The following is a 16,788-nucleotide window of genomic DNA, read 5'->3' as shown; positions in this document are numbered from 1 at the left end:
ACAGCCATTTTCTACTAAAGCAACCACTTATTAAGTTACCTTTGACTGCGTGTTTTTGCAAGCACCCGGATTTTGTCAAGTAACTTAAAAAAGTAGTTTTAACAAATATTTCCAATCTACAGATGCAATTGTGATTGGCATGGGGAAAGTACAACGGCAAGGCACTCCAGCTCAGAATTACAGCGTCTCTGGGGTATATGTGTTGCTCTTTGCTGCTCGATTATGTCAGACCACTCTGCCATCTTTTTTTTTTTTTGGCATTCACTGTGAGCCTGCATATTTTTAATTCCTTTATTATGGCATATAATACCTTCCGCTCATAATTTTGCTCTCAACAAACTTCGAGCAATTTAGACATCCCTCACTTAAAATTTAGTGTGGTTAGTTACAGTGATCTGATAGTCCAGTTCAAATTACTCCGGTGCAACAACATGGACTTACTACAAACTGCATCCCAGCCTGCTGGACTTTCATGAAGTTGGGTGTTACTCTGCAAAAGGTTAAATAAGCCAATCTTTCTACATTTTTCAGCATGCTAGATGAATCATCATCAGTGAATTTTTATCTGTGCTGAGCCAAGTGGTGTGTTTAATTTATTTGGGGTAGAAAGGAGATCTGAGACGCCAGTAGAAGATCTTGCTTGCCTGTGTTAGCCAAGGGAGCCCATTTCAGGGTTAGGTGGCAGAGAACTTCAGGCCAGACAAAACATTTTTTTGGGGGGAAGTTTGTGAGTGCAGTTGTGTATGTCCGTGGATTCACTCTTAGTGGTCATTCTTAGATAGCCTAAGAAAAATCACAATTCACTTTACAGGTCTGTGTTGAAAAGTATTGTTCAAGTCCTCAATAAATGTGACAGAACCGAATATCATGTGCAAATGAAAAATCTCTTTAAAATCTAAGCAAATATATTTCTCCTGCCTTCCCCCCTGGGAGCCACAGTGCAGATGTTCCAGCAATTGTTTGAAGAGCATGCGTGATAAGCTCTTTTTCACGACCTTACCTCATATTTTCACATATTCATATTTTAGCTGACATGGAGCAAAGTCATTATCACTCTCATTTGCTCCATCACAACCTCTTCAACCTTTGACAATTCAGGATATCATTATGCAGGTGGCCAGCAGAAATGCCTTACCTTGACCTATCTGTAGTACTCCCCATTAGATGTGGGCTGGTCTGTGTAGGATTGTTTCTCAGTGAGTCATACAGATTCCTCTGTAGTTTCTCCTAGGCAGTGCTGTGCTATGCATGATCAGCGGGCTCTGAGGGTGACCTTGTTTCCTGAATGATGTAACTGAAAATTCCCCTTCCTGTGCTTCTTGTTTCCTGATCAGTTTTCTCTTTGTTCTCGAAGACATTCCAGCAGCTGCTTATCTTTTATTCCTGATCTTTTATTCCCACAAATCTTTGTGAAGACAAGTTATGTCAACAGCTACTTTAATTAATTTGGTACGAACCGGAGGGTATCAAGTACGAAGGAGAGCTGTGCTGACATCCCGCCTCTTGCAAGACGAGAAGCGTCCGACAGCTGCGTGCTACAGCTCCACCTCCGAGCGCCGTGCTTCCCGCTTCGATCCAGATGGGAGCGGGCGACCTACCACGTGGGACACCTTTGGCATCTGGGACAATCGCATTGACGAACCTATTCTCCTCCCACCAAGCATAAAGTATGGAAAGCCGATTCCAAAAGTCAGCCTGGCCAACGTGGGCTGTGCTAGCCATATCGGGAAGCGTAAGGAAAATGAAGACCGGTTTGATTATGCCCAGCTGACGGAGGATATCCTGTACTTTGCAGTATACGATGGACATGGCGGGGCAGCAGCAGCAGACTTCTGTGATAAGTACATGGAAAAATATATTAAGTAAGTGTGCATCAAGTAAATGTGTGTCAAATGAATTACAGTAGTGATTCCTTCTTTAGGACTGAAAGGGAACCGGTGGGTCATATATTGTCGCTAATCCTCCTAGGTTATATAGCCACCTAGCCCAGCGGGGACAGCAGGAACACCAGACTGGAACAGTCCATTACAATGGACATGCTATGAACTACTTATTCTGCATGGTGCCTGCCCCATTGAGCAAGCCCACAAAGATAAGAGAAGGAAAATACAATTGTACTCACCTTCCAGGAAAGGACTGGGAACACAGAGAGAGTGTGACTTGACTGTTTTCAGATGGGGGGTCACTGTGATTGCTGACCTACGGCTTGCTTACATTCTTCTGTATCTCTGTGTCACATCCCTGGGTGTTGGAAGATGAATTTTATCTATTTGCAGAATTACAGGATTATGCTTCCAGTGCAGATCATTAGTAAAATCGTATTACCTTTTCACTGAAATCCAGCATTATTCAATGCATGCAGGGTGGAGATAAGGCTATGGAAGAGATTGATCAAGATGTATATTTCTTGGAAAGAAGTTTAATTTTTTGTTTACTTGTTTGTTTCCAGAGAATTTCTTGCTGAGGAGGAGAACTTGGAAAATGTTTTGAACAAAGCTTTTCTAGAAATAAACAAAGCATATGAAAGGCACGCTCATCTGTCTGCTGATGGTAGGTAAATATTCTACTTATATGGGTGTGGAGAATAAGGTTTTTCTTGTTTGCTCAGTAGTTTATAGTAAAATGTCCAGAAAAAATGCTTGAAAACAGTTTTACTTAACACAGGATTTTGCTCTGATCACTTACTGCAAATGAAACAATTATGCTTTACCTCCTTAAAATGAAAAGGCTATATAAAGTCTAAATCAAATTTACTGGGGGAGTTATTAATCTGAATGTTAGCATAATCATCAATTAATTTCTCTTAATGTGATTCTGTCAAGGAAAGTGTGTGCCAAGTTAGCAAAGAGTGATTTAGATTTGCAAGGAGCATAACTTTACTGTGCGAGAAACCTGGAGGGGGATTTTGGTTTGGTTTTTTTTGTTGGGGTTTTTGGTGTTTGGGTTTTTTTGGGTTTTGTTTTTTGCTTTTTTTTTTTTTAAAAAGCTGTTATTCCTGTGGGTTTAAAGCAACAGTGTCAAAAGTTCCCCTTTCTAACTTGGATGCTGCACCTCAGGAGGAACGTAAGCCAAAATTAATACAATCAGTATTGCTTCTGCACAAACAGAATCACAGGAGTAGCTGAGTGTGAAAGGGAAAAAAGCAGTGAAGAGGAAAACAAGGTTGGCTGTGGTAAGGCTGTGGTAAAACTGGCACCAGCCCTTTTAGACTCCTTAGTCCTGGCTGTTAATCAAGTTCTTGTATATATGTCTAGAGACTAAGTACATCTAAAGCTTATAGAGAGTAACTTGGGAAGGGAGATAGAGGTCCCCTATCTGTCATAGGAGTTTCCTCAGCCATGAGATACAATTTTAAGAGTCAGTTTAGCCAGTCTTAAAAACAAAACAAAACAAAACAAACCCAATTAAAAAAAAACCCCACCACAACAAAAGAAAACCAACAAAAAAGCTGTCCCAGTGCTGGTGCAGGTGCTGGCAAAATGACTGAGGTCATTTCAGAGAACAGAAACTGTAAAAGTTTTCTCTCCAAGAAAGGCTTGAAACCAACAAGCCCTCTAGGGAGTGAAGTGATACTGTATTCTCAAGCTACTTTTCTTAAGCATCAATGAATACAATCAAGTAATGGAGTGGCTTCCTGCACTTTAACTGCAGGATGAATCTAGGCAGACTCAAAAATTTCCTGGCAGGACAGGTAGCCTGACTATTGCAGCACTGTGAGGGATACGCACCTTTCCTCTTACCTGGTACAAGCTAAGGTATGAGGGGTATCAGGAAAAAAGTCTTAAGTCCTCAAATGCAGCCCTTAAAAAGGGGGGATTAAATCTATAAAGCTCATTTCCCCATTATATCCCATTTTATTTTTTTCTATTGAAATCTTTTAAAAAATAATGATGTGGTAAAAAAGTCCAGAGTCATTTTTGACCTATGGGGTGAGTTTTAACTGAGCTCATGAGAGAGACATCAGCAGAGCAGATGTGATTTTTATCCAAGAGCCTCCTTGCAAATACGTTTTCTTAAAAGCCCAAATTCAAGAAAGCGTCTGAATACAGGATTATGTGCTTCCCTGGATCAGGACCTTTCGTTTTCACTAACATGAAGATCTGTTGTATTTGTCCCCTTCCCCACCCCTTTGTTAGTAGGACAGCTCTTGGTTTGGCTCATTGAAGTGACCTCTCTTAAGCGTCAGAGCAGCTCCTTGAGGAGAAGGATTGGGAACTGTACTTGGTATATTATTCTGTTATTCCAAAAACGGTTTCTGATTATAGCATGTTGTACATGAGACTTATGGAACTGGATAACAACAATATTTGACAGACAAGTTGTGCAGCAAGCTGAGCATTTTGGAACTGCTTACAGGATTTTAGGATTTTTTTGGTATCATTTAACTGCCTGGTGCTGCTTAATGAAATACAATGCAAATGCCAGCAAATTTACGTAACAGTTGCCAAGATACTGGACAAACCCTCTTCATTAGAAAAGCTTGAGGTCAAGCAAAATAGAGGGCAAAAGTGCTGTCAAACATCCACAGGGGCCACACTCTGGCAAGCACACAGTGTTTCTCAGGTAGGCTGAGCACCTGCAAGCTCTTGCAGGAGCCAGTGGGATCTAAAAGTGCCCTGTGCTCTTGACTGGTTGCCCAGCTGAAAATCAAGCTATAAGGCAGAGTGGAGTAACAGGGTGCAAAGACAAGTGCGGATTTCTGAACAAATTAAACTTTTTGCATATCTGTTGTTAAAATAATTCAATACTATGTTGACTGCTTGGTGTGGATATTTTTGTTGTTGCTGCTGTTTTGAAAGTTAATAAAATTTCAATGCTTGGCCTGTATCCTTGTTAGAAGCCTACTTCCAAACTGATTCAGTTTGCCAGCAAAATTTCTGATTAATTGTGGCTATTCTAGATGTGACAGTCAATACTGTTGCTAAAGTATCTTGAAAATGGTGGCTGGTTGTGTAACACTGGATATCTGGGATACGCTGGATGCTTCCCAAGACTCCTTTTGAAACCTTGCCATAGCTGACAAAGTGGAAAGTAGTAGCTTAGTCTTGTTCCAGTAGATGACCCTGCCAGGGTTCACTCCTTTCACTCTATCTGCAAAAAAAACCAGTGCATGTTCAGGATGTCCAGGTCTTTACTACACACAACCAGCTTTGAAAGTGTGTGCCTGGGTGTTTGAAGGAACATAAGTCCTGGGACAAATCCCTGTAGCCAAAATAGCACGGATATTGTTTGACACATTGTTTATAGTACTATTTAAGGGGTAAAAACCTCATACAATGGCACAAATTTAACAGGACTAGAGATGTGCCTTGTTGGAGCACCTAGCTATGTCTTCAAGGGTACGGCCCTTTGTAGGTCACTTTACAATTACAGAGTATTTGAAATTATAGATGGAAAATACATAGCATAATAGTTTCTGTGAGCTTTCAATTAAAAAAAAACGTACCTGTATGTGTCCCAGGTACTGCTACTGTGTCTGGCGTGCAGTTCACTAGTGCTGTTGGAGTGCTGTACTGGCCTGCTGGAGACTGGTCCAGTATCCCCTCTGACAGTAATCTGTACCTGTTGTTTCACACAAAAGCGTAAGAAACTTGCTGTAGGCAGATCTGGGGTAATCTGTCCTCCACCTAAATCCTTTCTGATCATTAACAGCTTAGAGATATGCCTGAGCCCTGAAGCATGGTGTTTCATATCTCTTAAAAAGTGCATTTTCATTCACTTCCACGCATTTAAATATATCCAGACACTTTTAAATCGCTGCTAAACTTAGGTACAGGACACAGTAAAGGAAGCTCACATCCAACAAATATATCGTTATCCACGGGACAACTGTTAACGGAGATAGACAGAATTTTCTGATATTTTTGACCAGCCATAAAAACTGAAATGTAAAGGCTGAATAGCTTTGCTCAGCAAGGACAGAAATAGGGAAGTGAATCATGTGCTTGAGGAAATTTGAGCACCTCTCTGGAGAAACGTAAAGTAAAGGAAGCTCACATCCAACAAATATATCGTTATCCACGGGACAACTGTTAACGGAGATAGACAGAATTTTCTGATATTTTTGACCAGCCATAAAAACTGAAATGTAAAGGCTGAATAGCTTTGCTCAGCAAGGACAGAAATAGGGAAGTGAATCATGTGCTTGAGGAAATTTGAGCATCTCTCTGGAGAAACGGACAAACCCTCTCCTGGCCTAGTGCGGTCCTACAAGGTACTGCTCCTGTTCACTGCGATCCACTACTCAGAGAAAACAACAGGGGGTCTTTCCATCGACCTCCATGTTCAGTACATCCAACTCTAATTGCATTGGCCACTCATTTCTGGAATAGCCATCTTATTAAAACATAGCCAGGCATTAACTGGTGTATCTATGTTTGAAAGGCACTCCTGGAATCTTATTATGCTGAGCAAACAGCAAAAGTTATCTAAAAATAACTAAATTTAAAAAGTAGTGGGTTTTGGTTTTGTTTTTTTACGTTACCATTCAAACATATGATTTTTATTTCTTTGAATATGTTAACCTGCAACACTGAGGAAAAGGGAGAGCTGCAGAAATTGTACTTAAATATTTCATAAATCCATCAACGTTACAAAGGCAGCCTTTGGGCTGCCCAATCTAAGGGCCCTGATTATTACCTAATCAAGTTAGAAGATACTAATTACGATATTAAAGGGTGTTTATTTTGCATATTTTCTCGTGGGTCAGAATGATTCATATACTTCAATTCAGTGCCTTTAAGATGGCCCCATTTTAGTTGGCACTGGTTTGAACTCCCCATTTTTGTGTTATATATAAATATATATATACATAAATAAATAAAGTACCTTGAGGAAACAGATTGGGCCATATTCTGTACTGAAGATGTTCTTCAGAGTGGCCACTCTTTCCATATATGAGACAGCTGGCCCTCTAGCATTGATAAAATTCTTTGGTTGATTTGTTGGTTGGTTACTTACCTCCAAAAATATTGTAGCTTTTATTTTGGCTGAATTTAAACTGGTTTTGTCACATAGTTTTAGTGAGAAGGTGAGAATGGTGGCAATTCCCCAGAAATACCAAGGCTGATTTATCTGTGGCCAAAGGTGCATGTGTAATATATATATACATAAAGAAATAAAGTACCTTGAGGAAACAGATTGGGCCATATTCTGTACTGAAGATGTTCTTCAGAGTGGCCACTCTTTCCATATATGAGACAGCTGGCCCTCTAGCATTGATAAAATTCTTTGGTTGATTTGTTGGTTGGTTACTTACCTCCAAAAATATTGTAGCTTTTATTTTGGCTGAATTTAAACTGGTTTTGTCACATAGTTTTAGTGAGAAGGTGAGAATGGTGGCAATTCCCCAGAAATACCAAGGCTGATTTATCTGTGGCCAAAGGTGCATGTGTAAGCCTCAAGTACTTCCTATATGACCTGCAAAAGACAATGCAGGCAAACCCAAGAGTGACTACTTCCCCTGTTCTGCAGCCCTTATTCTTTCATCTCCAGTGTTGCAGGTTTATTTTGTTTGAACAAAGTCCCTGGGTGAATTTCCTATTTGCCTCTGTGTGCGTGTTATTTGTGGCAGACACTGTACCTGGTCAGCAGCTCTAGAACTGGAGGCCCTGGACACTATATGCTGGGCTTCAGTGGAAAGAGAGATCTGCTTAATTTTGTCCCAGGTGAAGGAGTCCGGCGGTTCCTAGCCTGGACTACTGGAAGGTTCCCACATCCTCTTTGTCACATTAGTTGAGATGACTTGCAGTAAAAGTTGTCCAGTGAGTGTTAAGAACCTATTGAAAGATCTTAGTTTTATAGTGATATTGTTAGGAAAACAAAATAAACTCTTTAATTGTTAAAACCAATATATATGCTGATGCAATGTATTTTGATATTATTAAATAACCTAGCAGCAGTTGTAGTAAAGCATTAGAAATGTTATCCCATCATCATTCCTGTGTTTTCGAGCTGTGCTAGAAATCACATAAAGCTTTTAGTCTAGCTACATCCACGTGCTTGCACCCCTACCCAGATCATGAACTGGTTCCAAGGAAGAGAGCGTGAGCAGCATTTATTTTTCTAAGAGTGCTATTTAATTAATAAACGTACATACAGCTCAAGTCACTATGACCATTACCACAATTCTGGACAATATCTTGAATTGTTCTTTAGTGCCGTCCCTTGATTTTGTGATAGCGGCTCTTTTCTTTGAGAGTTCGCACTTGAAAGATGGAGATTCACCTGAATGTCCAAATGTTTCCAGTCATTTATGAATTAAAGACTACGGATCTTAACTTTTTCAGAAACTGCTTATGTTTGTCAGCATAGTTCCAAAACCAAGGAATGAAATGGGAGAGTAGCGGCAGTTCTGCATTAATTTTAATGTCTAAATAAAATGTATTTTCTGTGAAATAGAAAGGTAGTTTTACGTAGGTTCTTCATTTCACTTCTTTTAACTGTTGGCTAAAACAGGTATTTTACTGGTTCTACTAAAATTTCTAATCACACTGGTACTTGTTAGCATCTTACTTTTATAATGTGCCTCAAAGTGAGCCTGCACTGGACTAGTCCTTGCTTCAAATTAGAAACAGGGTGTCAGTGCTTACCTGAATAGTCCGAAGCTACCAGCATCTAAATAGTTTTGAATATCGTAGCCTGCATGGCAGCCGTAACATAGTCCAAGATTTGACCTAGGTCACCACAGCTGATGTTCACGATTGACGTGTTGGTTAAGTGTATAGCTAAACCAAGTCCTCACTGCAGTAATAATACCTGTTTTAAATAATAACACAAGCTTTGTTTAGTCTGTTCTGTGAGGTTTTTTTTTGATTCATCAACTCACTGCTTTCGCTGCGCAACAAGGCTCAATGCATCTTTCAGGGCTCTGTGCACTTCAATTTACTCCCAACCCTGTTTTACTTACAGGGTGCCGAGGCCTCTCAGGGTTGGGGAAAGAGGTCGCCAAGATCCCAGAGCACTCGCATTTTTGTTTCCATAGTACGCAGGGGGTCGTGCCACGTGTGTGCCGTTTGCTGGCAGCTGGTCAGAGATGGGGCTGGCTGGCCTTCCTCGGGCTCAAACGCACAGTCCTGCCTCAGATCCATCCCGCCTCCCCGGGGTCAGGGCTGCAGGGCCAGAGGAAGGAGTGCATGTAGTTGTAGCTGAGCTTTGCAGAAGTGATGGTGGGAAGATCTTCAACTGTTAGTCATGTGAAAACAGGAATATAACTGGGGATTCTCATTCCTAAGTTAGCCCAAGACGCCTCTCGAATTGGCTTGCCTTTAAAACCTGGAAAAACTGGAAAATCCCAGAATGCAGGAGACCTACAGAGGGCCTTTCAAGGGGATTTGCATTGGCTGGGAATGCAAATGTGTTCCAGGCAATAGCTTGTCCTGGCCAGACGTTTTACTGTAATAGCTCAAGCTGGCAGGAGTTACTGCTTTCCAGGCACCTCTCACTGGGTTACCTTTGCATAATTTGCAGGAGGGGAAGATACTAACTGTAAAATGGGACTGCTCCTTTCAAAAAGCAAACAAAAAAGGAAAGCTGGACAGTTCTTCTGGCATTTCCTTCACTGTGGCTAGGACTGCAGATCTTTTCTGAAATAGGCAGACTCACATTTCTCCTTTTCAAGCACTTCTTTTTTTCCAGAGCGTTGTAGAAATTGAAATGAGAAGCCCTTAAGTTTACTTGCACCAGTTAATCCAACCAGGTCCCTGAACACAGTCAAGTCAGCTCAGCTCGCTCCCTTACTGTGAGGGCTCTGTTTTGCCCTCTAGGCAGTCACTGTACACCCCTGTCAAGTGATCCCACCAGTGCCCAGGGCAGATGGCCGGGAGAGCCACCACCAGCTGACTGCATCGGTTTGCAGGCACAAGGCAAGACAGAATCCAGCTTCACCTTTGCACTGGGACCTCCAGCAAGTTGACAGGGTCTGAAGGGAGCAGCGTCCCTTTCTGAAAAAAGCCACTGGCCTGCTGGCTGAACCCTTTGTCTCTTGGCAAGGCGGGGGGAAGCAGAGGGAGATTGTAACAACTCTGACAGCAACGGCAGGACCCCACAGACTAGGGTGAAGGAGCAACCTAGTGTTTCTCTTCCGGTGAACTACACGGAGCTACAATTACTATTACTCAATTGCCCACTTCACCACCTAACAGAAGGGAAGAGCCATCAGCTTTATGGTGGGCTACCCATGCAGTCACTGTGCCCAGGGATAAGGACGATAACGCTGTAACTTGAGGTGAGCTAGTGGGACAGAAAAACTATTTGGTACAGGCTGAAAGGAAGCCACTGTACCTTGTACCGCTTTTATTCCACTTGCCCTCTTTGCATGGAGCCATGTTGTTGCACAGAAATACTTATCCTTTCCACTTCCTCTCTATCTATCTCTATGCCCTACATGCATGCATGTGTGCTGTATTTTTTTTTTAATACGTAGATTTAGTTTAAACTTAAAAGCAGTTACTTACTGGTAATGTAGAGCACAAGTTGTCTTCATTTTACCAATTGAAACTCTTGCTGTTATAAATGGTCCCATGCTTTGAGGCAGTGCTAAAACCTCTCTCTTTGATGTGACGTTTATAGCAACTCTGATGAACTCTGGGACCACTGCAACAGTGGCTCTGCTCCGGGACGGTATTGAGCTGGTTGTGGCAAGTGTGGGAGACAGTCGTGCTCTGCTGTGTCGAAAGGGAAAGGCCATGAAACTCACCATTGACCATACTCCAGAAAGAAAGGAGGAGAAGGAAAGGTACCTGTCGGCTGATGATGTGTCTTCCCAGGGAACGGCCTCGGTCAGGATGTGCTTGTGTTCTGCTGCTGGGTTGGGCCTGGAAGAAAGCAGAGAGTTGAACACAACGCCCCGAGATCACCTCTGAGCTGGCAGAAAGCGGCACAGCTCCAGTTAATTCATTTGGTTCCGTTTAGAGGACTGGGGATGTGGAAAGCCCTGCATGAGCGTAAACTGTCTCGGCAGTAAGATCAGCACAGCTAGGACTCGGTACAGAGCCGTGACATGGTTCAGACTTGTCCAAGACTGCCAAGTTAGAGCCAAGACCTGAAGAAATGCACTATGGTTCCCAGGTCAGGACTCAGCCCGCCAAGCCACATCCCTTCTGTGAAGCCCTTCAAACAGCAAAAGCCAACCCTCAGTCTCCCAGCTTAGGTCCTCCATACCCCATTCTGCATCAGTAGCTAGTGACAGAAATTGCAGATAGAGACGGGGGTAATAGTGTGAAGCAGTAACTCATATTCGCTTTTTCTTTTGTGCCTCTGGACAGGATTAGGAAGTGCGGTGGCTTCGTTGCCTGGAACAGTCTGGGACAACCTCATGTGAATGGTAGACTTGCAATGACGCGGAGCATAGGAGATTTGGATCTTAAAAACAGTGGTGTGATAGCCCAGCCAGAAACAAAAAGGGTTCAGGTAAAAGAAGGCCTGGTTAACAGGGACAGCAACATTCGGACTAAGGGGCATCATAGGTATTTGATGTAGGTGGCGGTACCCACACGACATGTGCCCAGGTGAAGCCTGATGGCCAAGCATTGTTTTTTATTTGTGGTGAAGTAACCAGGGACCAATTCTAATTAAGTCATTTCAGATTAACACTAACAGGACAGAAAAGAATCTGGCCCCGATACTAAATTCAACCAGATCAACTTCTAAATCCCATTTATCACAGTACAAAATAGGATGAGGGAAGAAAGATAACACGTGATATTCATTACTGAAATACAAAGGTGTTAGTCTGTTTGGGGCTTGTGGTCAAATGGATAATTTTGAGATTAATGCTGATATAAAACCATCACTGAGAAATAGGTGGGATATGGATGGGCTGTCATTGAAAAAAGTAGAATACATAGAGGTTTGCACACTTGGGAGGAAGAGAGGAGGAAAGGGCAGTTGCATGCATCTTACCATAGCTCTGTAGTTGTCCAGAAAACAAATTAACCACCCAGAAGGTATTCAGCACAGTTGTCTTCACTTTTGCAGGAAGGCTCTCCTCTCAGCTCATATTCTGTTTGTTACTTTGCCCCAGTGCACCTCCCAGGGCCTGGGGAATTTATATTCAGTTGGTCCTAATTAAACACCACCCACTAGGCCTGAGGGGTTTAGGGAGATGACCGCAGTGCTGTCGTGTCTTCCTTGAAATCCTCAGTTTAAGGAAGCATTTTGTTTACTGGGTAATATCTGGATCTGGTCTTTTGGTCTCAGTGTATTCAGAGGGCTGCTTCCTAGAACTGGAAGCACCTTAAGACGCTCTCCTCTAGTACAGGGAACACAGTCTGTGTGGCTAATGGATGTGCTCGAGAATTCAAGGGGCAGCCTTTGGCTAGCCGAGGGTTTGGGGGTTCCAGTTAGATCTTGCACAGAAAGCAGGAGAGCACGCAGCACCCCCAGAAAAAGTGCTTTGCAACAGAGTGTAAAAAAAAAAGGCGGCAGCTAATTTGCCTTGCAGCACTCACTCCATCATTGTGCATACTGTGTGCCTTTATTGCAGTTGCATCATGCAGACGACAGCTTCCTGGTCCTTACTACAGACGGTATTAACTTCATGGTGAACAGTCAGGAGATCTGCGACTTCATTAACCAGTGCCATGATCCTGCCGAAGCTGCCCACGTTGTTACTGAGCAGGTAATGCCAGGGCTTCTCTTGGTACAAAATGCTTGTTGTTGTGTTTGGTTTGGTTTGGTTTTAAAAACAAGAACAAATATACAACCACACATTCAAGTGAATTGAACTATGCTGGTTGAGACATTCACTAGTCCCACCGGCTAGCATTTTGCTTACCCTGTGTCTTGCCACATCCTTGCCAGGCATCATTTCAATGAACTTGCTTAGCTCACAATCCACTGAACTGCGTGGGACCGTAACTGCAGTTTATTCCTGCGCTGAGTATGTCATCAGCATAGACAGAAATGGCCAGTTTCTCACCGGGGTTCTGGGTGGTGGCATATCCTATGGAAAGCTCTGGGGCATACCAGAATGCAGCATCAGGGCTGGGAAGGGGCAAGGAAGTCTTGGGCCTCAGGGCCTGCTGTCCCATGTGGAGCCAGACACTTGTTTCCTTTTCCAAGCAAGATGATGATGCTGACTATTTGTTTCTTCTCTCAGGCAATGCAATTCGGCACTGAAGACAACAGCACAGTTGTCATAGTGCCATTTGGAGCATGGGGAAAGTACAAAAACGGTGAGATCAACTTCTCCTTCAGCCGCAGTTTTGCTTCCAGCGGGAGGTGGGCATGAAGACCTGCCACAGCTATCTTTTCCTGCCGTAATCTGGACACAGCGTGCTACAGGAGAACACATCCATCTGTTCATAGGTTGACTCAGTGTCTTGTCCATCTCTTCTGTTCCCAGTGTTATAGAAGATGCCACTGCTCCCTCGGTGCCTAATGCCCTGTTGTTGCTTATGGCTGATCGCATTTTGCTGTGTTTATTTATTCCAGTCAGCATTGAGGCAGCTATTTCTTTGGGTTTGTAGTCCCAGCAGCTCTGCACATCACTTTGTTCATGTAGACGAGGCTCTGGGCTTTCACCTAAGGCTGGAGGTGTTGCACAATTGTTTCATACCTACTTGTATTACCCAGGACCCTTAGTTACCCGGCAACTGTGTAAGTCTGAGTCTCTGAGCCACATGCTGGCTTCTTTGTACGTTAATATATGGGGGAACAAACACACAGTGGTTTTAGGTAGACAAAAAGCATGTTTGTTGTCTTCCTCTGCTGTGCAGCCACTAAAAACTCCCCTGTGCTTCAGGAGAAGCAGGTGAAAAATAAGGGAGAAGTTTCAGAAGCGTTTAGGTTCTGATGCCAGTGGCATTTGGTGTAGCTGAACAACTTCCTGAGACAGTGCTGCTTTGCAAGGCTTTATGCTCTCACCGCCATCATCCGTGATCCTCTAGCTCTAAGGAGACGGAGCAGGCTGGAGCCACGTGCCGTTGGACAGATGGAAACGTTCCTCCATTGGCTCCAAAGCCTGTACAGTCTCTGTGGACCACGTAGGAGCCCCTTGCACCATCTTCTCTTCGGTGTGCCAGTGCTTGACAGGAGCACAGAGGAGGGAAAAAGCTGCACGTTTCTGATATCCAGAGACTCTCATCAACTTGATTTTTTTTTTTTTTTTAAAAAGAAAACCAGCTAATTTCGAAGAGTTTACTAATCAAGATTCTTTGGATGTGTAAGACAGGAGAGTTTATTTCTTCATAAATATATGAGGATTTTCCTGCCCTCCGCTGAAGGTTTCTTTCAGTTAGTCATGATCTCCTGTGTCTCTTCGTGGTATACAGGGAGTTGTAAAATGCCCAAAGCAAGCAAGCTAGAGAAAGGAGAGAGCATTATAATAACCTAAGGTAATTTTTATAAGTTTTGGGTATTGTTTCTAGTAGATGTCAGATATTCAGACACCAGAAGGTAGTTTTATACTTCAAGGAAACATTTCCACTTCCCTTTCCGGAGGGAGTCTGCGTGCAGTGAGGCATGGGGGGCCGGAGCTCTGAGCCAGCTCGTATCGCTGCTGTGACATGGACTGCAGGTGACGTGTTGGCAGCAGGTGAAGATCTGTCCCAGCGTGCCTCGTTCAGACCTCCTTCCTCCTCCACTCCACATCAGGTGTGCAGCTCCTGTGGCCTCCGAGTCACCCTGTTGCAATGAAATATGGGCAGAGAAGAACTGGGCTCTTCTCAGACTTGCCGCAATGTTTTTGATTCTATGGATGTTTCCAACAGCACAATTGTGAAAATAAAACAAAAAAAGAGTGAAAGAGAAGTTGCCTGATGCTAAATCACCTTGCAATAAGGAAAAATATTTCTGAGATGCCTGGCCTGATACTCATTTTCCAGTGTGAAGTACACATCTTCATTACTTTTAGCCCTTTCCTTTTAGCCCAGGGTTACACCTTTGGCAGTCATTCCACATGTTTTCCTTGCCTCTGGTCAAAGGCCTAGCAGCACCCAGCAGAGCACAGTGTTGTACTGACAGCATTAAATACTAGGTGTTTAGAGAGTACGCTGTTTTTGTCGGATCACTTGGTGTGTTACATGGTGTATATAACATGTATGTTCAGTTCATAAGTACAAAGAGCTTGTGAGTCGGTATATGTAAATCTCTGTTGTATCGGATTTTGTTGCCCAGGCCTCCGTAACGAGTGCATCACTGGTTTACAATAATAATCCCTTCTCTCTCCCCAGATTTTCCCCAGGGTTGGGGTTCAGTCTTCACCCGAGATCAGAATGTTTACTGGTCGTGGTCCTGGGCTCAGCCTTGCTTACCTGAGGCAGAGGGGCGCTTTTAGTTGTTACCAGCGAGAGCAGGTTCTCAGTCTGCGGCAAGTTTGAAGATTCCCACCACCCATTTGTGGCAAAAATGGCAAAACGCAGCCTCTGCTGAGCACTTAAGGAGAGGTCACACCCACAGAGGTTCAGAGAGCTGCTTCGGGAACGTAGCTGTGATCGGTTTTCGCTGCAGCGTGAACAGCTGACAGCCTTTCTCTTGCCAAAGAAGTAACCTGCTAAAACAGCAAGTCCGATAGTTCCTAGCAAAGGGTTAACCGCAGCACACAGCAGTCTTGCTCTGGGCACAGTGAAGGGTTAGAGCCAAGTTCTGGAGAGGGAGTTGCTGTGGGGGTGGCTTTGGTGTCAAGTGTCAGACAGGCTTGAGCGTGCTTGCAGGGATTTGGACGAGCTCCATCGACGCTGTCCTGTTCCAAATGCTGCTCATTTCTGTTCGGCCAGCTAGCCATCTATCTAGACAAAAGATATTAAGGGTGCTGGGAGTGTTCGTGACAAGTACACATTGATTTTTTTTTTTTGAGCAGTGCTGGATACTTGCCAAGCTGAAGACATAGTATTAAATGCAGGCTGCTAATGAAAAACACTGCAAATGAAGAGCAGGTGTTCTGAGGAATGACCTGGCAGTTAGAGTAGCTTCTAAACATTGACCCAGATGTAACATGAAATGACAGTTTTTCTTCTCATTGGAGGTTTTGGGGCATTTTTTGTTCTATCCCTATCTCGTTGCCTAATTTCATAGAGAATAAAAGTGGTTGGGGGCTTTTATTTCTTCTAACAGAGTGGTTATCCTCTCAGAGGAAGGATCCATCCATAACTTCTTTTAAATTTTATAAAGGAAGGGATAAGACAAAGCTTTGCAAAATAGCAGATGATTAGATAAAGATGTATTGGCGGTTGCTATTATTGCCTTTATATAGTGACAGAAAACCTTCGATTGGAGAGGACTTCTGGGTGTCATCTAGCCTAGCCTCCTGCTCAAAGCATGGCTAACTTCAGAATTGCATGCTGTGGTGAAAGGATGTCTCCTGACATGGAAATCAGTGCCTGAAAATGGATGGGAGAAAGAATTTAGCATGCAGTGCGGTTTACCTGTGGAACCACTTAATTGTATTGAAATTGAAAACTTACCCGTATTTAACAGGTACTTTGTATAGCTACCAATAAATTTCACACATAAATTAGCACATACCTAAAACTAAGATACAAGCCATTTTGCTCTAAGGAAAAGCAAATCAGTAACTGATAGGAGATTAGAGAGATGCGTTTCTTAACGCACAGGTTATTCCCTGCCTGTTTACTCTAGTTTTCTGCATCTCATTCTGAAGTAAATGCGCTACTGTTGCAGATTAAATGCTTTGCCAAGTGGCCCAGTAGTCTGCCTGTTCCTCCTTCCATTAAGAACAGAGGTACCTTCACACTGGTTTGTGTGGATTCCTTCATGCTGCACACGGCAAGACTCGGCTCCAGATTGAAAAGCATCGCATTTTGTAGAAACACTCCATTACCAGAACTG

General features: G+C 43.2%; 1 protein-coding gene across 1 annotated transcript; it reads left to right on the top strand.

Annotated features, from left to right (window-relative positions):
• The first annotated feature begins 1,280 nt into the window (after window positions 1-1,280).
• PPM1K (protein phosphatase, Mg2+/Mn2+ dependent 1K) lies at window positions 1,281-15,060 on the top strand. The gene is made up of 6 exons (XM_009280241.2): window positions 1,281-1,862; window positions 2,450-2,550; window positions 10,570-10,735; window positions 11,265-11,409; window positions 12,485-12,619; window positions 13,100-15,060. Exons 1-6 carry the CDS (start codon window positions 1,423-1,425, stop codon window positions 13,229-13,231), a joined length of 1,119 nt encoding a protein of 372 aa, XP_009278516.1. The 5' UTR covers window positions 1,281-1,422; the 3' UTR covers window positions 13,232-15,060.
• Window positions 15,061-16,788: the final 1,728 nt, after the last annotated feature.

The sequence above is a fragment of the Aptenodytes forsteri genome, unplaced genomic scaffold (assembly GCF_000699145.1).
Source record: "Aptenodytes forsteri isolate BGI_AS27 unplaced genomic scaffold, ASM69914v1 Scaffold227, whole genome shotgun sequence".
Lineage (NCBI taxonomy): Eukaryota > Metazoa > Chordata > Aves > Sphenisciformes > Spheniscidae > Aptenodytes > Aptenodytes forsteri.
This window is presented reverse-complemented; position numbering and strand designations above follow the sequence as displayed.